The sequence below is a fragment of the Coloeus monedula genome (assembly GCF_965178545.1).
Source record: "Coloeus monedula genome assembly, chromosome: 1".
Classification (NCBI taxonomy): domain Eukaryota; kingdom Metazoa; phylum Chordata; class Aves; order Passeriformes; family Corvidae; genus Coloeus; species Coloeus monedula.
This window is the reverse complement of record NC_138781.1, coordinates 104,299,996-104,315,343: the sequence shown is the minus strand read 5'-3', so window position 1 is coordinate 104,315,343 and position 15,348 is coordinate 104,299,996. Positions and strand designations below refer to the sequence as shown.

At 36.2% G+C, this 15,348-nt stretch overlaps 1 protein-coding gene across 1 annotated transcript in view; it reads left to right on the top strand.

The window, feature by feature from the left end:
* The window catches only part of CDH7 (cadherin 7), a gene marked incomplete at both ends in the record, with an annotated part of 72,122 nt that overhangs the window by 41,266 nt on the left and 15,508 nt on the right, over positions 1–15,348 (top strand). The window contains 2 exons of the mRNA XM_082303179.1: positions 828–1,015; positions 12,489–12,742. Of these exons, the coding sequence (XP_082159305.1) occupies positions 828–1,015; positions 12,489–12,742 (442 nt within the window). The remainder of the gene's footprint in view (positions 1–827; positions 1,016–12,488; positions 12,743–15,348) is intronic.

Genomic DNA, 15,348 nt, shown 5'->3' with positions numbered 1-15,348 from the left:
GGCTCTCATCCAAACCAAAGAAAGGAGCACACAGCTCTATGTTCAAACCTGAAGAGCTCAGTTTATTCATAACATTCTGTCTTAATAATAAAAAAAAAAAAAATACTTGGTAACATAGAATTAAAATAATGTGAAGTATATATTCATGTCAGCTCCAGCCTCACCTCCAATGATGGAAAAAATAGATCTGGACATAATAGATTTCCTGTTATTTCAAGCCACCAACTGCTTGAAATAATAATAGAATAACTGAAGCTGTTTTTGAAGCTGAGGGTGTTATTGGTTACAGAATGCACTCTGATATCCTTTTGACAGCATATATATCATTTTGTACTTGAATAAAAAAGCTAGAATTTTCAAGATGGTGCACTTACTGTTAAAGAAATGAATATATATTAGTTTTTAGTGATATTCAGATTATGAACTGCCTAATCAAGATATACAGCTATAAAATAATAAGATTTTATATTAATATTATTTTACTTGCTTTTCTTTCCTCTTTTCTGAAAAACAAAGTAAAAGAGTCTCTGCATTATCAGGGATTCACATCATGATTTGCAGTTAAGTTTTGAGTTATATTTTTGCATCTTTTCCTTATACTTCTCGTCACATGAAGAAGTTATGCCTGTTGTACTGAGAGTCTATCACAAAGAAAACCTAGCAAAAATGGCAATTCTATTTCAAAAATGAAGAATAGATTCTTGTAGCCTGAGTAAATGTTCAGGCACATGACTTAAAGGAAGGTAGATTTAAGAACACTAGATTTATTTTTTTTTGGCTTTCAGTCCCAGAAGGCTCTGAATTCATTAAATTTTATAATTTTGCAGGATCATATCAGTATAATGTCCCAGAGTCTTTGCCAGTGGCTTCTGTGGTAGCCAGAATAAAAGCTGCAGACGCAGATGTTGGACCTAATGCAGAAATGGAGTACAAGATTGTGGATGGTGATGGTTTGGGAGTATTCAAAATTTCTGTTGACAAAGACACCCAGGAGGGAATCATAACCATTCAGAAGGTGAGTCTGATTTTACCCACTGACTGTATTTGGAACTCTTCAAAATGGGGACAGGTAATGAGAGTATGAGCTTTTGTTTCTAAGAGCCTTGTCTGCTGTAAAGGCTTCCGTTGGTATATTTCATCTTGACTTCATTGTGTGATTTTGAGGTTTTTAATGATTTGTGCTGAAAAATATTCTGCATTTTCTTTGACAAGACCTGTACTGTTATGAGGAGGATGTTTTAAAGGGCCGTGTTTGAATGGGAATCTAAACTTTAGTCTCATTTGGCTTTGTATTAAATAGTAGGAAATGTGAAAATATATCTTGCAGTAAAAATGTAAGTTCCAAATAAAAAATGGATCCTGAAATTAATTTTAAAAATAATGTCTTTGGCTGAGGTGGTACTATTCAGAAAGCACATATTTTTAAGTTAAAATTATGTAACACTAAAAGTAGTAGGTTTACAAGATCATGTATTATTAAAAATATTGTTTTAAAAAAATGTAAAATTTAAATAAGTATTTTTCTTCATAGCTTTCTATGTGTGCAGTTAGAAAACATTATAAAATTGAAAAATCATGTTTATATAAAAATATTAAAACTAAGCTTGCTTACATTGCTGCAACATATTTTTAGACTATCCTTTTGAAAAGTAAAAATGTGCTGAAATAATTTTCAAGGAAATTAAATTTTTTTTAACAGTAATAGTCATACAACACCTTAGAAAAATCTCTATTTCCTACTCTTAATGGGTGAATGCTTGGCAAGGTCCCTGTGACCTTTATTATGCAAAAGGTCATCATTTCACAGCCTAGAGTTCCCACCCAGAGCCCAATCTGCAGCTCCCACTGCAGCTGCTCACCCAGCTACCTACACTGAATGGATTCCTCAACAACTTAATACCCCTAAAATGTGGGAATGACTTGGCATTTTCGAATACATGTAACTATGTTTCTGAACAAGGACCTATATACTTAATATGGTTCCATAACAGGTTTTTCTTCCCTATACTTTCTTTAATCTTTGGAACCTTCACCTATTGGTGGAGGGGGTTTTTTGTCTTATTGTGTTGGTATTTTTTTCCCTTCTCCGGTGCATAGATTTCTTCTTAAAACAATATAAAGCTTCAGTTCTGTTTCCCTTTTGAAAGAAGTTGACTGAATGATGTTGCAAAGCAATGGGCTAATTCCCTGGTGCCCTTAACACCTGTTGAGAGCTGGTAGTCATCCAGAGATGTCACCCTTGAAAGATCATAATATGTGTAATGTGAATCATCTCTTTTCAAGGAAAAAACACTCATCTTGGGCTTCTTGCAAAATGTACTTCTGCTTAGCATGTTTGAAATACAAGTGTTGAAAAGTTGGTAGTCTTTTTGTTCAACAGCCAAATTCAATGTGGCTCCTTCAGTTTGCTCATTTAAAGTTTTTGGGCAAAGATGTGGGAGAAATGTGCCTATCCTAGAGGTAGAACATTTACGAGTACCACAATGAGCAATACTTAATCAGTCAAGGTCTTCAGTTATCTGAGAACTGGTGAGTTCACTTCCATTTTTAGTATGGTTTTGTAGTCATGGTATTTGCTCCTGGAGTATCCTGATTTCAGTGCTATACAGTGGACCAAATAATTGACATTAATTACTTCTGTAATCATTTTAGCTAGGGAACTGAACTGGACTTTTAACTACTGAATATTTGCCTAAGAAGTGCTCTGTGAAATAGCTGTTGGACTACATTAAAAATTGCTGACCTGATCAAATGGTCTAATCTGTTAATAATTTTTATACCTACATATTGCCATGTTTTGACACAAGTATTCAGACATTTTTCTCTGCAGCAGTAGACCTTTTCTCTAATTCTCCTACTATTTTTGACTTTCCTCTGTATGGTAGGTAGTCCTTGGCTAGTGCCAGGTGCCCACCAAGCCAGTCTATCATCCCCTCTTCAGCAGGATGGGGTGAGAAAATAAGATAGAGAAAACCTTGTGGTTCAAGATAAGAGCAGTTCACAAAAGCAAAACTGAAGGTCACATGCACGCCAAGCAAAGTGAAAAACCAGAAGATTTTATTCCTTATGGAGGTGTCTGGCCACGTCCTGGGAAGCAGGGCTTCAGTTCAAGTAGCAGTTGCTTCAGAAGGCAAAGGTTGTAAATAATGAATGTCCACCCCCCACTTCATCCCTCTGCCTTTGTCTTAGCTTTTATATCTGAGCAGACATCCTATGGCATGAAATATCTCTTTGGTGAGTTTGGATCAGCTGTTATGCCTACGTCTCCTCCCAAGATCTTGCCCACCAGCCTACTGGTGAGTGTGGGGAATGTTGGAGTGACAGCACTGATGCTGTGCCAGCACTGCTTGGCGGTAGCCATAAAACTGGTGTGTTGTCAACACCTTTCCAGCTACCAATGCAAAGCACAGCACTGGTCTGCTGTGGAGAAAATTGACTGCCCTTCACCCAAACCTGACATACTCTGACATACCCAAAGGCGATTCCCCATTCTGAGGGGCACCTCCCAAACCTCCAGATGTCCTTAGCTTTTCATTTTGATTCCAGGGAACCATGTGCTTTGCCCAGTGCTGAAAGACCCTCCCTGCCAACCCTGCAGAGAATATTGTCTAGGATAGAAGTGAAGAGCTGAACCACAGTAGCTATCAGGCAAATGCGCTTTCTTCTGGATAATAAATTGAATTGAAGTTCATTCATAACTGTGTATGCAGATTAAGTGGCTTTAATCATGAGCCTTACCTGCTGGATCAGTCAGGTTATCCCTGCATGTTAATGTGTGCTTGTTAGTTAGAAATCAGGGAAGAAAATAAGTATGTAGCCTGGAATCTGCCTAAACATTTTACTGTTGGGCACATGACGTTCTGTACTTCTCTGAGTGCAATTACCTTGCTCTTTTTCATGCCCTAAAACCAGCTGAGGTATTGAGAAACAGCTCAGCCTCAAAATGCATGCCTATCCTTTTCAACTTGTGAGTATTGATATGCTCGGATGACATGTCTGTGTACACAGTCTTTGCCTTGGCAGTAAAACGCCAAGGCAAAGACTTATGAAAAGGCACACTTTGGTTCTAAATGCAAATGGGTGCTTTAGTTTTGCATACTTCTGCTGCAATCGTACATAAAGCTCAGCAGGCTGGGCATGAAAATCACCGGCAGTAACTCTGAGCAGCTGAAGGCACTTCTCCATTCATTTTTGTGCTGGGTGTTGTGGAGAAAGTTTGGCACCTGGTTATCCGAGTTCCACACACAAGCTGAGGATTTTGCATTCTGTTTTTAGAAGGATAAGATACTTTAAGACAATTTTGAAAGTTGACTTCTTCACTCAAAACTAACACTTCTTTTAACACATGAGAAGCATTAAATTAAAAAAGAAAGAGTTTTTGTAAGAAAGAAAAGAAAACTGTGGGAAGTGAGATTTAAGAATTCACTGAGCAAAGCAAGATTTTTATGTTCTTTTTTACTTTTATTCCACAATATTCATTTTATGGAGTATTAAAGAAATTGCCCAAGGATGAGCAAAACATGCAGGAAAATGATCCGGTTTGAAACAGAGACATACCAAATACCACAATATTAGAAAGAGAAAAGTGTTACGTGGTTAGGTGTATCTCAAGATTACTGGTGAATAAGATTTGTGTGTGTTTAATTTTTGGTTTTTTTGGATTGTTTTCCATACATGTTTGAACATATTTCTTCTCTGCACCCTGTAACACAGAGACTTCAAAACATCCAAAGTCAGTGGAAAAAAAAAAATATGGTTTTACTCTTAACAGTGATATTCATTGAAATATATGGAGTGTATTCTTCCTTTCTTTATAGCTCTTCTGCATTGCTATAAACCCAGATATCTCTTTGGCTTGCACAGTTTATTCAGGATGTATTTTTCTCTAAACATTTAGAGAACAGTGCTGTTTTCTGAATAGTAGTGGTATTTCTGCTCATAGTTCTTATAGCCACGGAAAGACAAGGGATTACAAGTTCCTGAACATGCTAGTACTGTTGCTACCTAGTGCCTAATGTCAGTGTAGATCAGCTACCAGACTAAACCTCAGCTCAAAATAACATTTTGACAATAGTCTGGGACTCTTGCAATAACTTCCTTGACCAAATGGAATCAGACAAGAGAAGAAAGCTTTCTCTGTGTTTCTATCCACTTGGTCTTTATCTTTTGAAAGAGTAAAGAGTAGGATTGTACTACCTTATGCAGCACAACTAGGAAGCATGTGTATCACTGTACAGTTTTTGCAGCCATATGGATTTTCACATACTCATCACACCTTATTTTATTTTGTCCCAGTTAGGATATTTGAATCAGGATTAAATGAATGAGATGTGAAGTTCACGTATTACAGGAAGTTGCTTAATTTCATTCTAAATAAAAACCCCCCAGCCCCCACCAAAAGAACCCAAACCAAAACAAACCAATCAAACAAAAACAAATAAATGAAAAACCCCCCACACAACGTTTTTTAAATATTTAGGTCAAGGACTAATTTTGTTCATGGAGTTATGGCTCACATAATAACAACCTGTTATGTCTGGGTAGTATTGGGTTTTGTAAGATTAGAGAAGCTAAAAGTTCATCTAATGACAGAAGCTAGTAAAACAGTGCTGCACCATTTACTTGGTTATTGGCACTAATAAACAAAATCTGCTCTCTTCTGCAATACGTCAACTGAATTCATATGCAAAAAACGTATCCCGCATTCATCTACAATGGTATATAAAACTGTGTAAGTAATTTTTAGGCTATTTTCAGCTACGTCATAATGTGAAATAGGATACGAAAAATTCTTGAAGACAAACTGATTCTTTTTCTTTGTTTTTCCTCTTTCTTCAGAATTTGTTATAAAAAACGTGAATGAGACCCATAAGTAATATTCTCAGCTTAAAGGGAGGGTGGGAAACTGTTAGGAAAGCTAATAAGGGTCTTTTCCTGTAACCTACTATATTCATACAATTTGTTGCCTAGTAGCTACAAGTCCCTGTGGAAATATTCCCACTCCTTTATTTACTTACTTTCTCTTTTGTTAAATAATACTAACAAATAAATGAAAAGTTCTCACTTGTCAAATGAAACAGAAGAAATCTTTTTTATTTTTATCCTGTTCAGAGCAGTTCATGCTACAATTCTGATGTTGCAAATAATGTGAGTTTGGCTAATCTCTACACCATAGCACAGTCTCTGTAGTAAATCATAGAACAGAACAGAATAGAATAAAATAGATAGTATTTTAAATACTATCTATATACTAAAATAGATAGGATAGTATCATTAAGGTTGGACGAGACCTTCAAGTTCATCAATTCCAATCTTTGACTGAACACCACCATGTCAATTAGACTGTAGTGCCTCATCCAGTCATTTCTTGAACACTTCCAGGGATGATGATCCCCTGTGCTCTCTGTTTCAATGCTTAAGTACCCTTTCACTGGAAAAAGTCATCATGATGTCCAGCCTGAACATTTTCCTGGCACAACTTGTGGTAGTGTTGCCTCGTCCTATCCCTAGTTACCTGGGAGAAGAGGCTGACCCCCACCTCACTACAATCTCCATTTAGGTAGTTCTAGAGAATAACGTTCCCTCTGAGCCTCCTTTCCTCCAGGCTAAACAACCGTGATTCCTTCAGCCACTCCTTATATGACTTTAGTCTCTAGACCCTTCATGAGCTCCATTGCCCTTCTCTCTACACTCCAACACCTCCTGAGTGGGGAGCCCAAAACTGGACACAGGACTCAAGGTGTGGTCTCAGCTGTGCCAAGTACAAGGGGGGCAGTCACTGCCCTGGTCCTTACAGACACACTGCTTTTGCTACAAGCCAGGACGCCATGGGCCTTCTGAGGCACCTGGGCACACGCTGGCTCATGATCAGCACCCCCAGGTTCTTTTTCTGATGGGCAGCTTTCCAGCCACTCTGCCCCCAGCCTGAAGCACTGCAGGGGTTGTTGTCATCCAGGTGCAGAACCCTGCACTTTTCTTGTTGAACCTCACACAACTGGCCTCAGCCCGTTGATCCAGCCTCTCCAGATGCTACTGCAGAGCCTTCCTGCCCTCCAGCAGATCAACACTCCCACCCAACTTACTGTTGTCTGCAAAGTTACTGAGGTGCACTCAATCCCCTTATCCAAATTTTTGATAGATATTAAACAGGACTGGACTGAACACTGAGCCCTGGGAAACACCACTGGTGACTGGCTGGCAACTGGGTGTAACTCCATTCACTACCAACTCTCTGAGCCTGGCCAGCCAGCCAGCCAGCCAGCCAGTTTTTAACCCAGTGAAGAGTGCACCTGTTGAAGTCATGGGCTGCCAATTCCAAAGTAAAACTAAACTAGATGTGTAACTTACGTTTAAGCTGGATTTAGGAAAACATTCATCTTGTGTGATCTTTTCAGAAAAAAAAAGAAGTGTTGTACAGTTTATGAAAAGGAATCGGGCATTTATATTTCTTAGACGTATTTCAAAATTTTTTCTTCGTTCACACCGTGACTCAGTTCTCCATCTGTAGAGTAGGATCAATTCCTTCCTGTGGTTTCATTTGTAATTTACATACTGCTATCAGTGCTCCGTTCGTAAGGACTGAGATCATTTGCATAGCTCAATTTCACAGCGGTGAGGGTGTTTGGAGAAAAAGTGTAATTTTTTTTGCATATATTGGAGTTTTAAAAAATGTGTCAGATTTTTCTCTGCAGTAGAAATCTTAGAATTGAAGAAACAATTATGGAAGTGCATGATGATTCAGTCATTTAATACAACAGATTCTGAAGTGTCCATGCAAACCTATGTACAATTTTGAAGTGAATTCATGTTGATTTTTCACATCTTGATTCAGAATCCTGATTGTAATACATATTAATGGAGTCTTGGCTTTACTCGGCTTCACTTTCTAAGCAAAATACATACACAAACCCTTATTTTTTGTGGTTTCCAAAGCACTTTTCATAGAAATAGTGTACTAAAAAAGGCATCATATAAGTACAGATTTCACTTTATTCACGAAGTTGCAGGCTAAAGTTAGACTTCAGTAATATTAATATCTTAGTAGTAAAATATCTAAAGATTAAAACAGATGCTCTGTATCCACCTACACTTTTATCAAATATTTTTTACTTAAAGTAGTTATGGTAATTTAATAATAAAGAAAGGCTGCAAGGTATATTTTTATTTTTGCGACTTTTTGAAATGTTATGAAATGTGATTCAAGCCATTCAGAAGTCTATGGAGAGATTTTAGTTGACTTAAGGGGGGAAAAAAAGACCAAAAAACCCCTAAACACTCTGTAGACTTAGGGTTGCAATGTCTTACTGCAGAAAGTGACAAGCATTAAGATTTCCCATGGTAGAGTTCTTGCTCACTTTGCCTTCATTTCTACCCTCAATACACAACTCTACCACAAATATCACCAACCAGTTTGAATGCCAAAGGAAAAATAATGTTGCAAAGCACTTTCGCATAGAAATTGACTGCTAAGAGATTATTTTAAAACCTGAGTTCATTCGAAAAGCAATACTGGCAATTATAAAATGGGGGTGGGGGGAGGAGAGGGTTTATGCATGAGCTTTTGAGTGAAAAGCTATCTTTCCATTACTGTTAACATTTCTTAATTTTTTTTTTTATTTTTTTTTTCTAGAAATTTTTCTTTCAATTCTATATCAGAGTTTACAATGTAAGAACTTGAGGCTTCCATGGTTCCTTTGAGAGATTGTGTGCATTTGTTTGATGTACTGCAGTTTTCAATATAAAACCTCAACTGGGCTTAAAAATGGGATTTTCACCTCTGAAAAGTACATTATTACAAAGTTACCATACAGTAAAAATGAACATTATAAAAATGGGCTTTCCTTGAGTTATAACTTCATATCCAGCCTCTCTAAAATAGAAGACTTGTTTTGTAATTTCCTTCAGAGAGGATAAAATTCTTAACCCTTAAAAGTAAAAGAAGAAAAAAAAAAGACAGACCTCAAAAAAAGGAAAGATTAATGGATCCTGCACAAGATCTAATCAGCTAATACTAATGCAGAGATATTAATGAAGCTGTCAAGTGCTATTCACTGTACTGAAGGACTGAAGTATACATTGTCCGTTTAACCTTCACCACTGATGTAGTGATTTGCAGTCTGCTAACTTGGTGTTCCATCACAGGAAATAACGAAGGCACAATCCGAAGGCCATTTAAATAATGCTCTCTGTATAACAGACACCAGTGATAATTAGATAAGAAGAAATAAAAAAAGGAAAATATTTTCAGTTCACTTTCTGTCTTTCATTAGTGTGTGTAGCATCTAATTTCTTCATTATATTAGCTAAGAAATGTTGAAATATTTATGCCAGGTCAAGAGCCCTTGCATATTAATCATACCTTAGATATCCCGTTTGTTTTTCCTAGATTATATTCTGCTTCAAACCCTGATTGATACCTCTGTATTCCTCACAGGAGCTAAGGTTGTGTATCTTAGAGCAACAGATTGAGGACAATGACTGTAGCTTTTGTAGGCATTGCTGCACCCCACAGGAGCCAGGTTCTACTAGAAAGAGCTTAAATAAAACCTTACTTCCACTGCATAACACAATAATACTTGATATTGTAAAGTCCCTTTGCCAATCCATACTTACCCTCTTCTAAACATCAACTTTTCTCCACTGTATCTGTACATAGATTAGATTTTTAAAATTTATTTATTTATTTTTTGTTAACAAGGATTCTTATATATTTTGGATACTGTCAGCAGCATTGGGTACCCAAAGATATCTGAGGGAATCCTAGGGAAGGATTCATGTTGCTGAGAGCAGATGTTTACTTCTTTCAGTTATTGAGACTCCCTTACTAGTGACTGGTGAAAAACAGGCATTCACAACTAGACCAGCTGATTTCTTTCCTGGAAGAATTTTGCTACAATCACTCTAAACACCATATGGTGATTTTCTTAGATGTACATGGCTACGTTAGAGAAGGTTGAACATGCTCTTAGTAAGAAAGACTGTTTAGAATATGCATCTACACCACTGTTATTTTTCATCCTTTTCTATGAGGAAATACTTTTCTAATGAAAGTGTATTTTTGGTGAACTCCCTACTAGTCTAACACTCCCTCATGATAAACATTCACATGAAAAAACACATTTTTATGATTTCAGTTAATAAAGTTCTAACTTAGTCTTCTTTAATACAGAAACTTGGGGGTGTCTTAAAATTAATCTAAATAGTATTTCTTTTTTGTTGTGCTAGTCTATTAAAATTAAAATGTATCTAATTTGTTCAATTACATATACTGTGCTGTATGTATTGTGTCTATTAAATCAGAGATTTCATAATCTTTTCTACTTAGAAGGACTGTGCTGTTGACATTAATATAGCAGAAGAAGCAATCTTGTCTGCAGTTTCATGATATATTTCCATGTGTTTGATATCTCTGTAATCTAAGTCACCCAATTTCAACAGATCTCATTAATGAGGACAAATTAGCTTTCCTTTCTCCACTAAATACTTTTGTACATTTTGACTGAAAATATACTGTTTGCTAAAGGGTCAGTGTTTTTGTTTATTGAGGGGGAGTTTTGGTTTGGGTTTGTTTTTTTTTTTTTAAGTTCAACAAATATTAGCCTTTTGTCTTTGACATTTTTCAGGTTACATTTCTTTATTTAGTATGCTGGTTTTTCAGGTTATAATTTTTTTAATTAATAGTTTGCTTTTATTAGATAATGTGATGCTTTAAGATATTTGTGTGCTTGTTTGTCTTCTCTTTAACCTTGCTGCTCATGGTCATATCACTTGCCTAATTGTTATCACCACAGAATGAAGTTTCTGAGGCATTTTTCATCTTTCCAGTATCACACTGCATTTGCATTATGGCTGTGAGGTTGTTTCATAACACATATATTGTACTTAAATATGAAACCAAAATGAAAATAAAAAATAATAAACATGCTTTCCTAATGAATACTGACCAGTTGTATCCAGTAGAGTGGCAAGTATCCAGACAACCTTTATATTTCAGCATATCTGTTTTCCTAGAGCTATGGGTACTGCAACTCTGATTCAATGCAAGAAGTAAGTGCTTGCATAATGTGAGGATCACATGTAATCCCAGTCGGAGAAGCCTTTTGCTGCCACACAGAGTTTGTAAAAGTTCAGTGCCTTTCTGAGTGTGCTGTGCTGACGTTCATTTTTCATATTTAAATCTAGACTGTTTGCAGCTGTATTATAGCATCAGCATAATCGCTGACTTTAAGATGCTCATTTGGGATTTATCCCACTGTAACTAGATGGAGAACTTAGGCCCTTGCAGGTCAACAGATGTGTGTTTCACCTCTGCTGCTCCTCTGAGTGAATACTGGAATGTTTCGCAGATGCTGGAGGATTAATTTGCAAGCACTTCTCAGATCCCTATGATGTATTCAGTAGCAGAACTACAGAAAAACATTTTTAATCTATTTTATACACTTGGAATTAGAGTTTGAAGATATGGTTGAGTAACCAGACTGCAGCTTTAGAAGTGCTTGGGTATTTTGCTGCTGTTTTTGATGATTAAACTTGGAATTACAAAGGAATAGTTAGCTGGATGTTTGGTGCAAGCTGACAAAGTAAGACTATAGATACAAGGTAAATGGTTCTAATATTAACTTGATGCTTTCTTTCAGTAATGGTCTGTGAGCTAAAATGATTTTTTTTCCCTCAAAAATAATTTTCTTCTTTTTGGACTGTCCTCCAGATCACAGATATCTCATTTATTGTGGCAGGTAATTTTTGATTCTAATGCAGTATTTATTTGAAAAGAAACTGTACTTCCATCAAAGAAAATTTAAGCAGAAGGAAAGTATAAAAAAAAAAAGTGGATTTTGCTTAATAAGCAAAACAAAACAAAACAATCTCCAGGCTTCATTGCAGTACAAAATACTGCCATATAAGCAGTGTCATTTAAGCAATTGCCACATTTTCTATGCAATTTTATAAAAGCTTGGAGAAAGAATTGTTTAGTCAATCCAAATACTATGAAAAACCAGTAAATTCCAAGGAAATTTAAAATAAAAAAATCCCACCCACAATTTTCTGAATGAGGTGTTTTCACCTATAAGTAACCTGAAAAGATCAAGTTCTTATGTCTGTGTAGTATGTCCCACTGCATTTGCCATTATCTTAGATAAAATATTAATAAGACAAAAATAAGTATTAATTCACAGTGGTGAAATAATACGTGAGAATTTGGTCCTCACAGAAGTTACAGAAAGTTTTGCCATTGTCTCATAAATTTGTTTCACTCACGAGGTAGAACTATCTTTATTTTTAAAGTCATTGCAGAATATTCACCTAGTGAGACACTGCAAATAGTGTTTTGAGAAAGCTAAAAAACATCAAATATGGTCTCTCAGTCAAAGGTGCTGGTTGTATACAAATGGCAAAGGTAATTTTGTATTTACTGAAAGTTTTAAGCGAAACAGTTTTGCGTCAACGTTGCTGAATAATAACATTTCCTAATAACCTTGCCCATATAGGAGCTGGATTTTGAAGCTAAGACAAGCTATACCTTGAGGATAGAAGCAGCCAATATGCATGTTGACCCTCGTTTCCTGAGTCTGGGACCCTTCAGTGATATGACAACAGTGAAGATAATTGTAGAAGATGTTGATGAGCCACCTGTGTTTACTTCACGTTTGTACTCCATGGTGGTGTCTGAAGCAGCAAAGGTTGGCACTATCATTGGAACCGTAGCCGCCCATGATCCAGATGCCTCAAATAGTCCTGTCAGGTAATTCTAAGAGGTCTTAATTATTTTTTCAGCCTTTGCATTGAAGTTGTTCATCTTGTGGTGGGAGGGGTTTTGGTTACACTGAAAGTAATTAATAAGCTTTATTCCCTTACAGAGGGGAGATTCAGATGTTGTATGAGTTTGCATGGCTTGACTTTTATAACCTGAACTCTGAAAAAACCTCTGAAAAAACCCGTTATAACCTGAACCTCTGAAAAAAAAATATATATTGAAATCTTTGTGAAACAAAGAAGATACAGTTTCAGAACCCCAAAAGAAAATATCACCTAAAAATATCACTCATGTTTATTACTTTCTAAGCTTAGGAAGAGCCTATTATTATCTATAGCAAGTTATGTTCTCTTAAATCAACCAGGATCAAAAATTATATTTATAATATATGTGTATGCTTGAATAATGTTTCACAGTCTGTGTGCACTAGGAATCAGAATAGAACAGGACATAAATCCCCACATGGTAAACCAGAGCTGAGGTCCCACAGCAGGAAACATTAGTAAAACTCTTTACATGAGAGAAGCGGACAGGCTGAGATGTATCCTGTTCTAGTCGGGATGGTTAAAGGCTTTTGGTTTTGTAAATTTTTCTGCAGCCAAATATCTTCCATTTGAACAGGAAGAGATATGATCACTGGAGATTCATAAGCTGTCAAGCCCCTCTTCCTTTGTCTTCAGTGTCTGAAAAACCTGCAAGTCTTCCACAATATAATGTCCAAGATCTTTAAGAAACCATAAGAGAACACAAATTCTCAATCTTATGTTTGCCTGTATCTAAGGTTAGAGCTGAATGGCAAAGACTCACCACCTTAGCTAAACCAATAATTAACTACTTGTTATTTTTCTTATGCAGAATATTAATTCTCAAATGAACATGCAAAGGATTTAACAAGTAATGGTTATGACTTAGGAACTCTGTGAATTTAAACACTTGCAGGAGGAGGAGCACATACACAAAACACAGTGCTTAGTTTCATTTGTTTTTATTGCTCACTTAGGGCATAAATAGGAAAGACCATTGCAGGTACTTGTTTGGATGTCATTTGTTTTGGTGATGTTAAGTCTTTCCTTTCATGCATTGAAAATGAGCTTGGGAACATAGTGTGTTTCTAAAGCAGTGATCTTATATTGAAAAAGTAAAGCATATGTTTCACTCCTAGAGGTGATGCAAGTGTTCTATCTCTTTCGTTATATATTTGCAACATATTCAAAATAGCTGATTCCTATCATGTATAAACAAGTCCTGGATGAATGTTTGGCATGGATTTACTTGTGAAATTTATCTTTGCTGAGCTCTTTCTTTGCTGTGGCAGTATTTTCTGGCACTGATGCTAGCATCTGGTGTATAATATCTGGTTTAGCAGAATCATTTAGAATAGGCTTAAACACAGTTCCATTAATGCAGGCCATGGTCATAGTACTTTTGAGTCCTGTGTAAACATAGAGGTGAGTTTATTTGCCTTGATCTTGTTAATTTTTACAATTCCGGCATAAAAATTAGTTATATCACCAACTAACATCTTGAAGATTCCTTCTGCTTCAAAGTTGTTTGGAATTTGAGGGAGAGCAAAAAGGAAAAGTAGTGAGGATTTATCTATATCCTTGCAAACCTGCTATGTATATTGTCGAAGGTACTGAAAGATCACATAATTTAAAGCTGTTCTGCATATGCTTGATATATCGGAGACAGATTCACCTAAAATTGGAATGTGAGGAGGATTAATGCATAAAACTTTCCATGATCTGTTTAAGAAGTTTAAATTATTAATCTATAATAAGTATTCCAACTTCCAAACATTGGATTATATTGATACTGATTAAAAACTGATTTGTTACAATTCAGAAAATGTTGAAATTACAAGATCAGACACAAAACCTTGACTAGGGAAAATAGAAATGTTTTGAAAATAAGAGGTTATCTCATAAGGTCCAGAGAACTATTGGTGTTTGAACTAGCTTAAATAAAGGATTTAAACTCCTGCAGCTCAAAGATTTTCAAGTATTAATGGCTGTGAGGAATTAAAGGATTAAAAGTATTTAAAATATTTTCTTTTAGAATTTGAGTATGGATACAATGCTCGTAAATAAGGGAAACTGCTTGCTTCCTATGCATAAAATTATTTTTCTCCTTGTTTCATAAGAATCTGTCATTCAATTTATGTAACTTGTTTTCTTTTCCTCCCTCCCTCCCTGTCTCCCTCCTTGTCTCCCTCCTTTTCTGCTTTCTTCCTTTTCATCTTTCTCACCTCTCCATCTCCATCTTCTCCTTCTCCTTTTCCCTTCTCCTTCTCCTTATCTTTCTCCTCCTTCTCCTTTGACTCTTCAAGTTGCATAGTGATAGTCTTAATAATTTAGAAATCTAAGGATTTCTAAGGGAAATCTGGCAGGAGATTGAATCTTAGCTATGAGGCCTGCCAAGATTGACTACACAGCAGAGGTGACAGGTATCGTCTCATGGGGAAACTTGCCAGCCACAAAGCAGCTGTAGAGCACTGACCAAATAAACATCAGTGCTGGCAAGAAATAAAGTGAAAAATGGCCTACTGTTAACACAAAATGAAAGAAGAAAAGAAAAAGTGAAGGAGGGAAAGC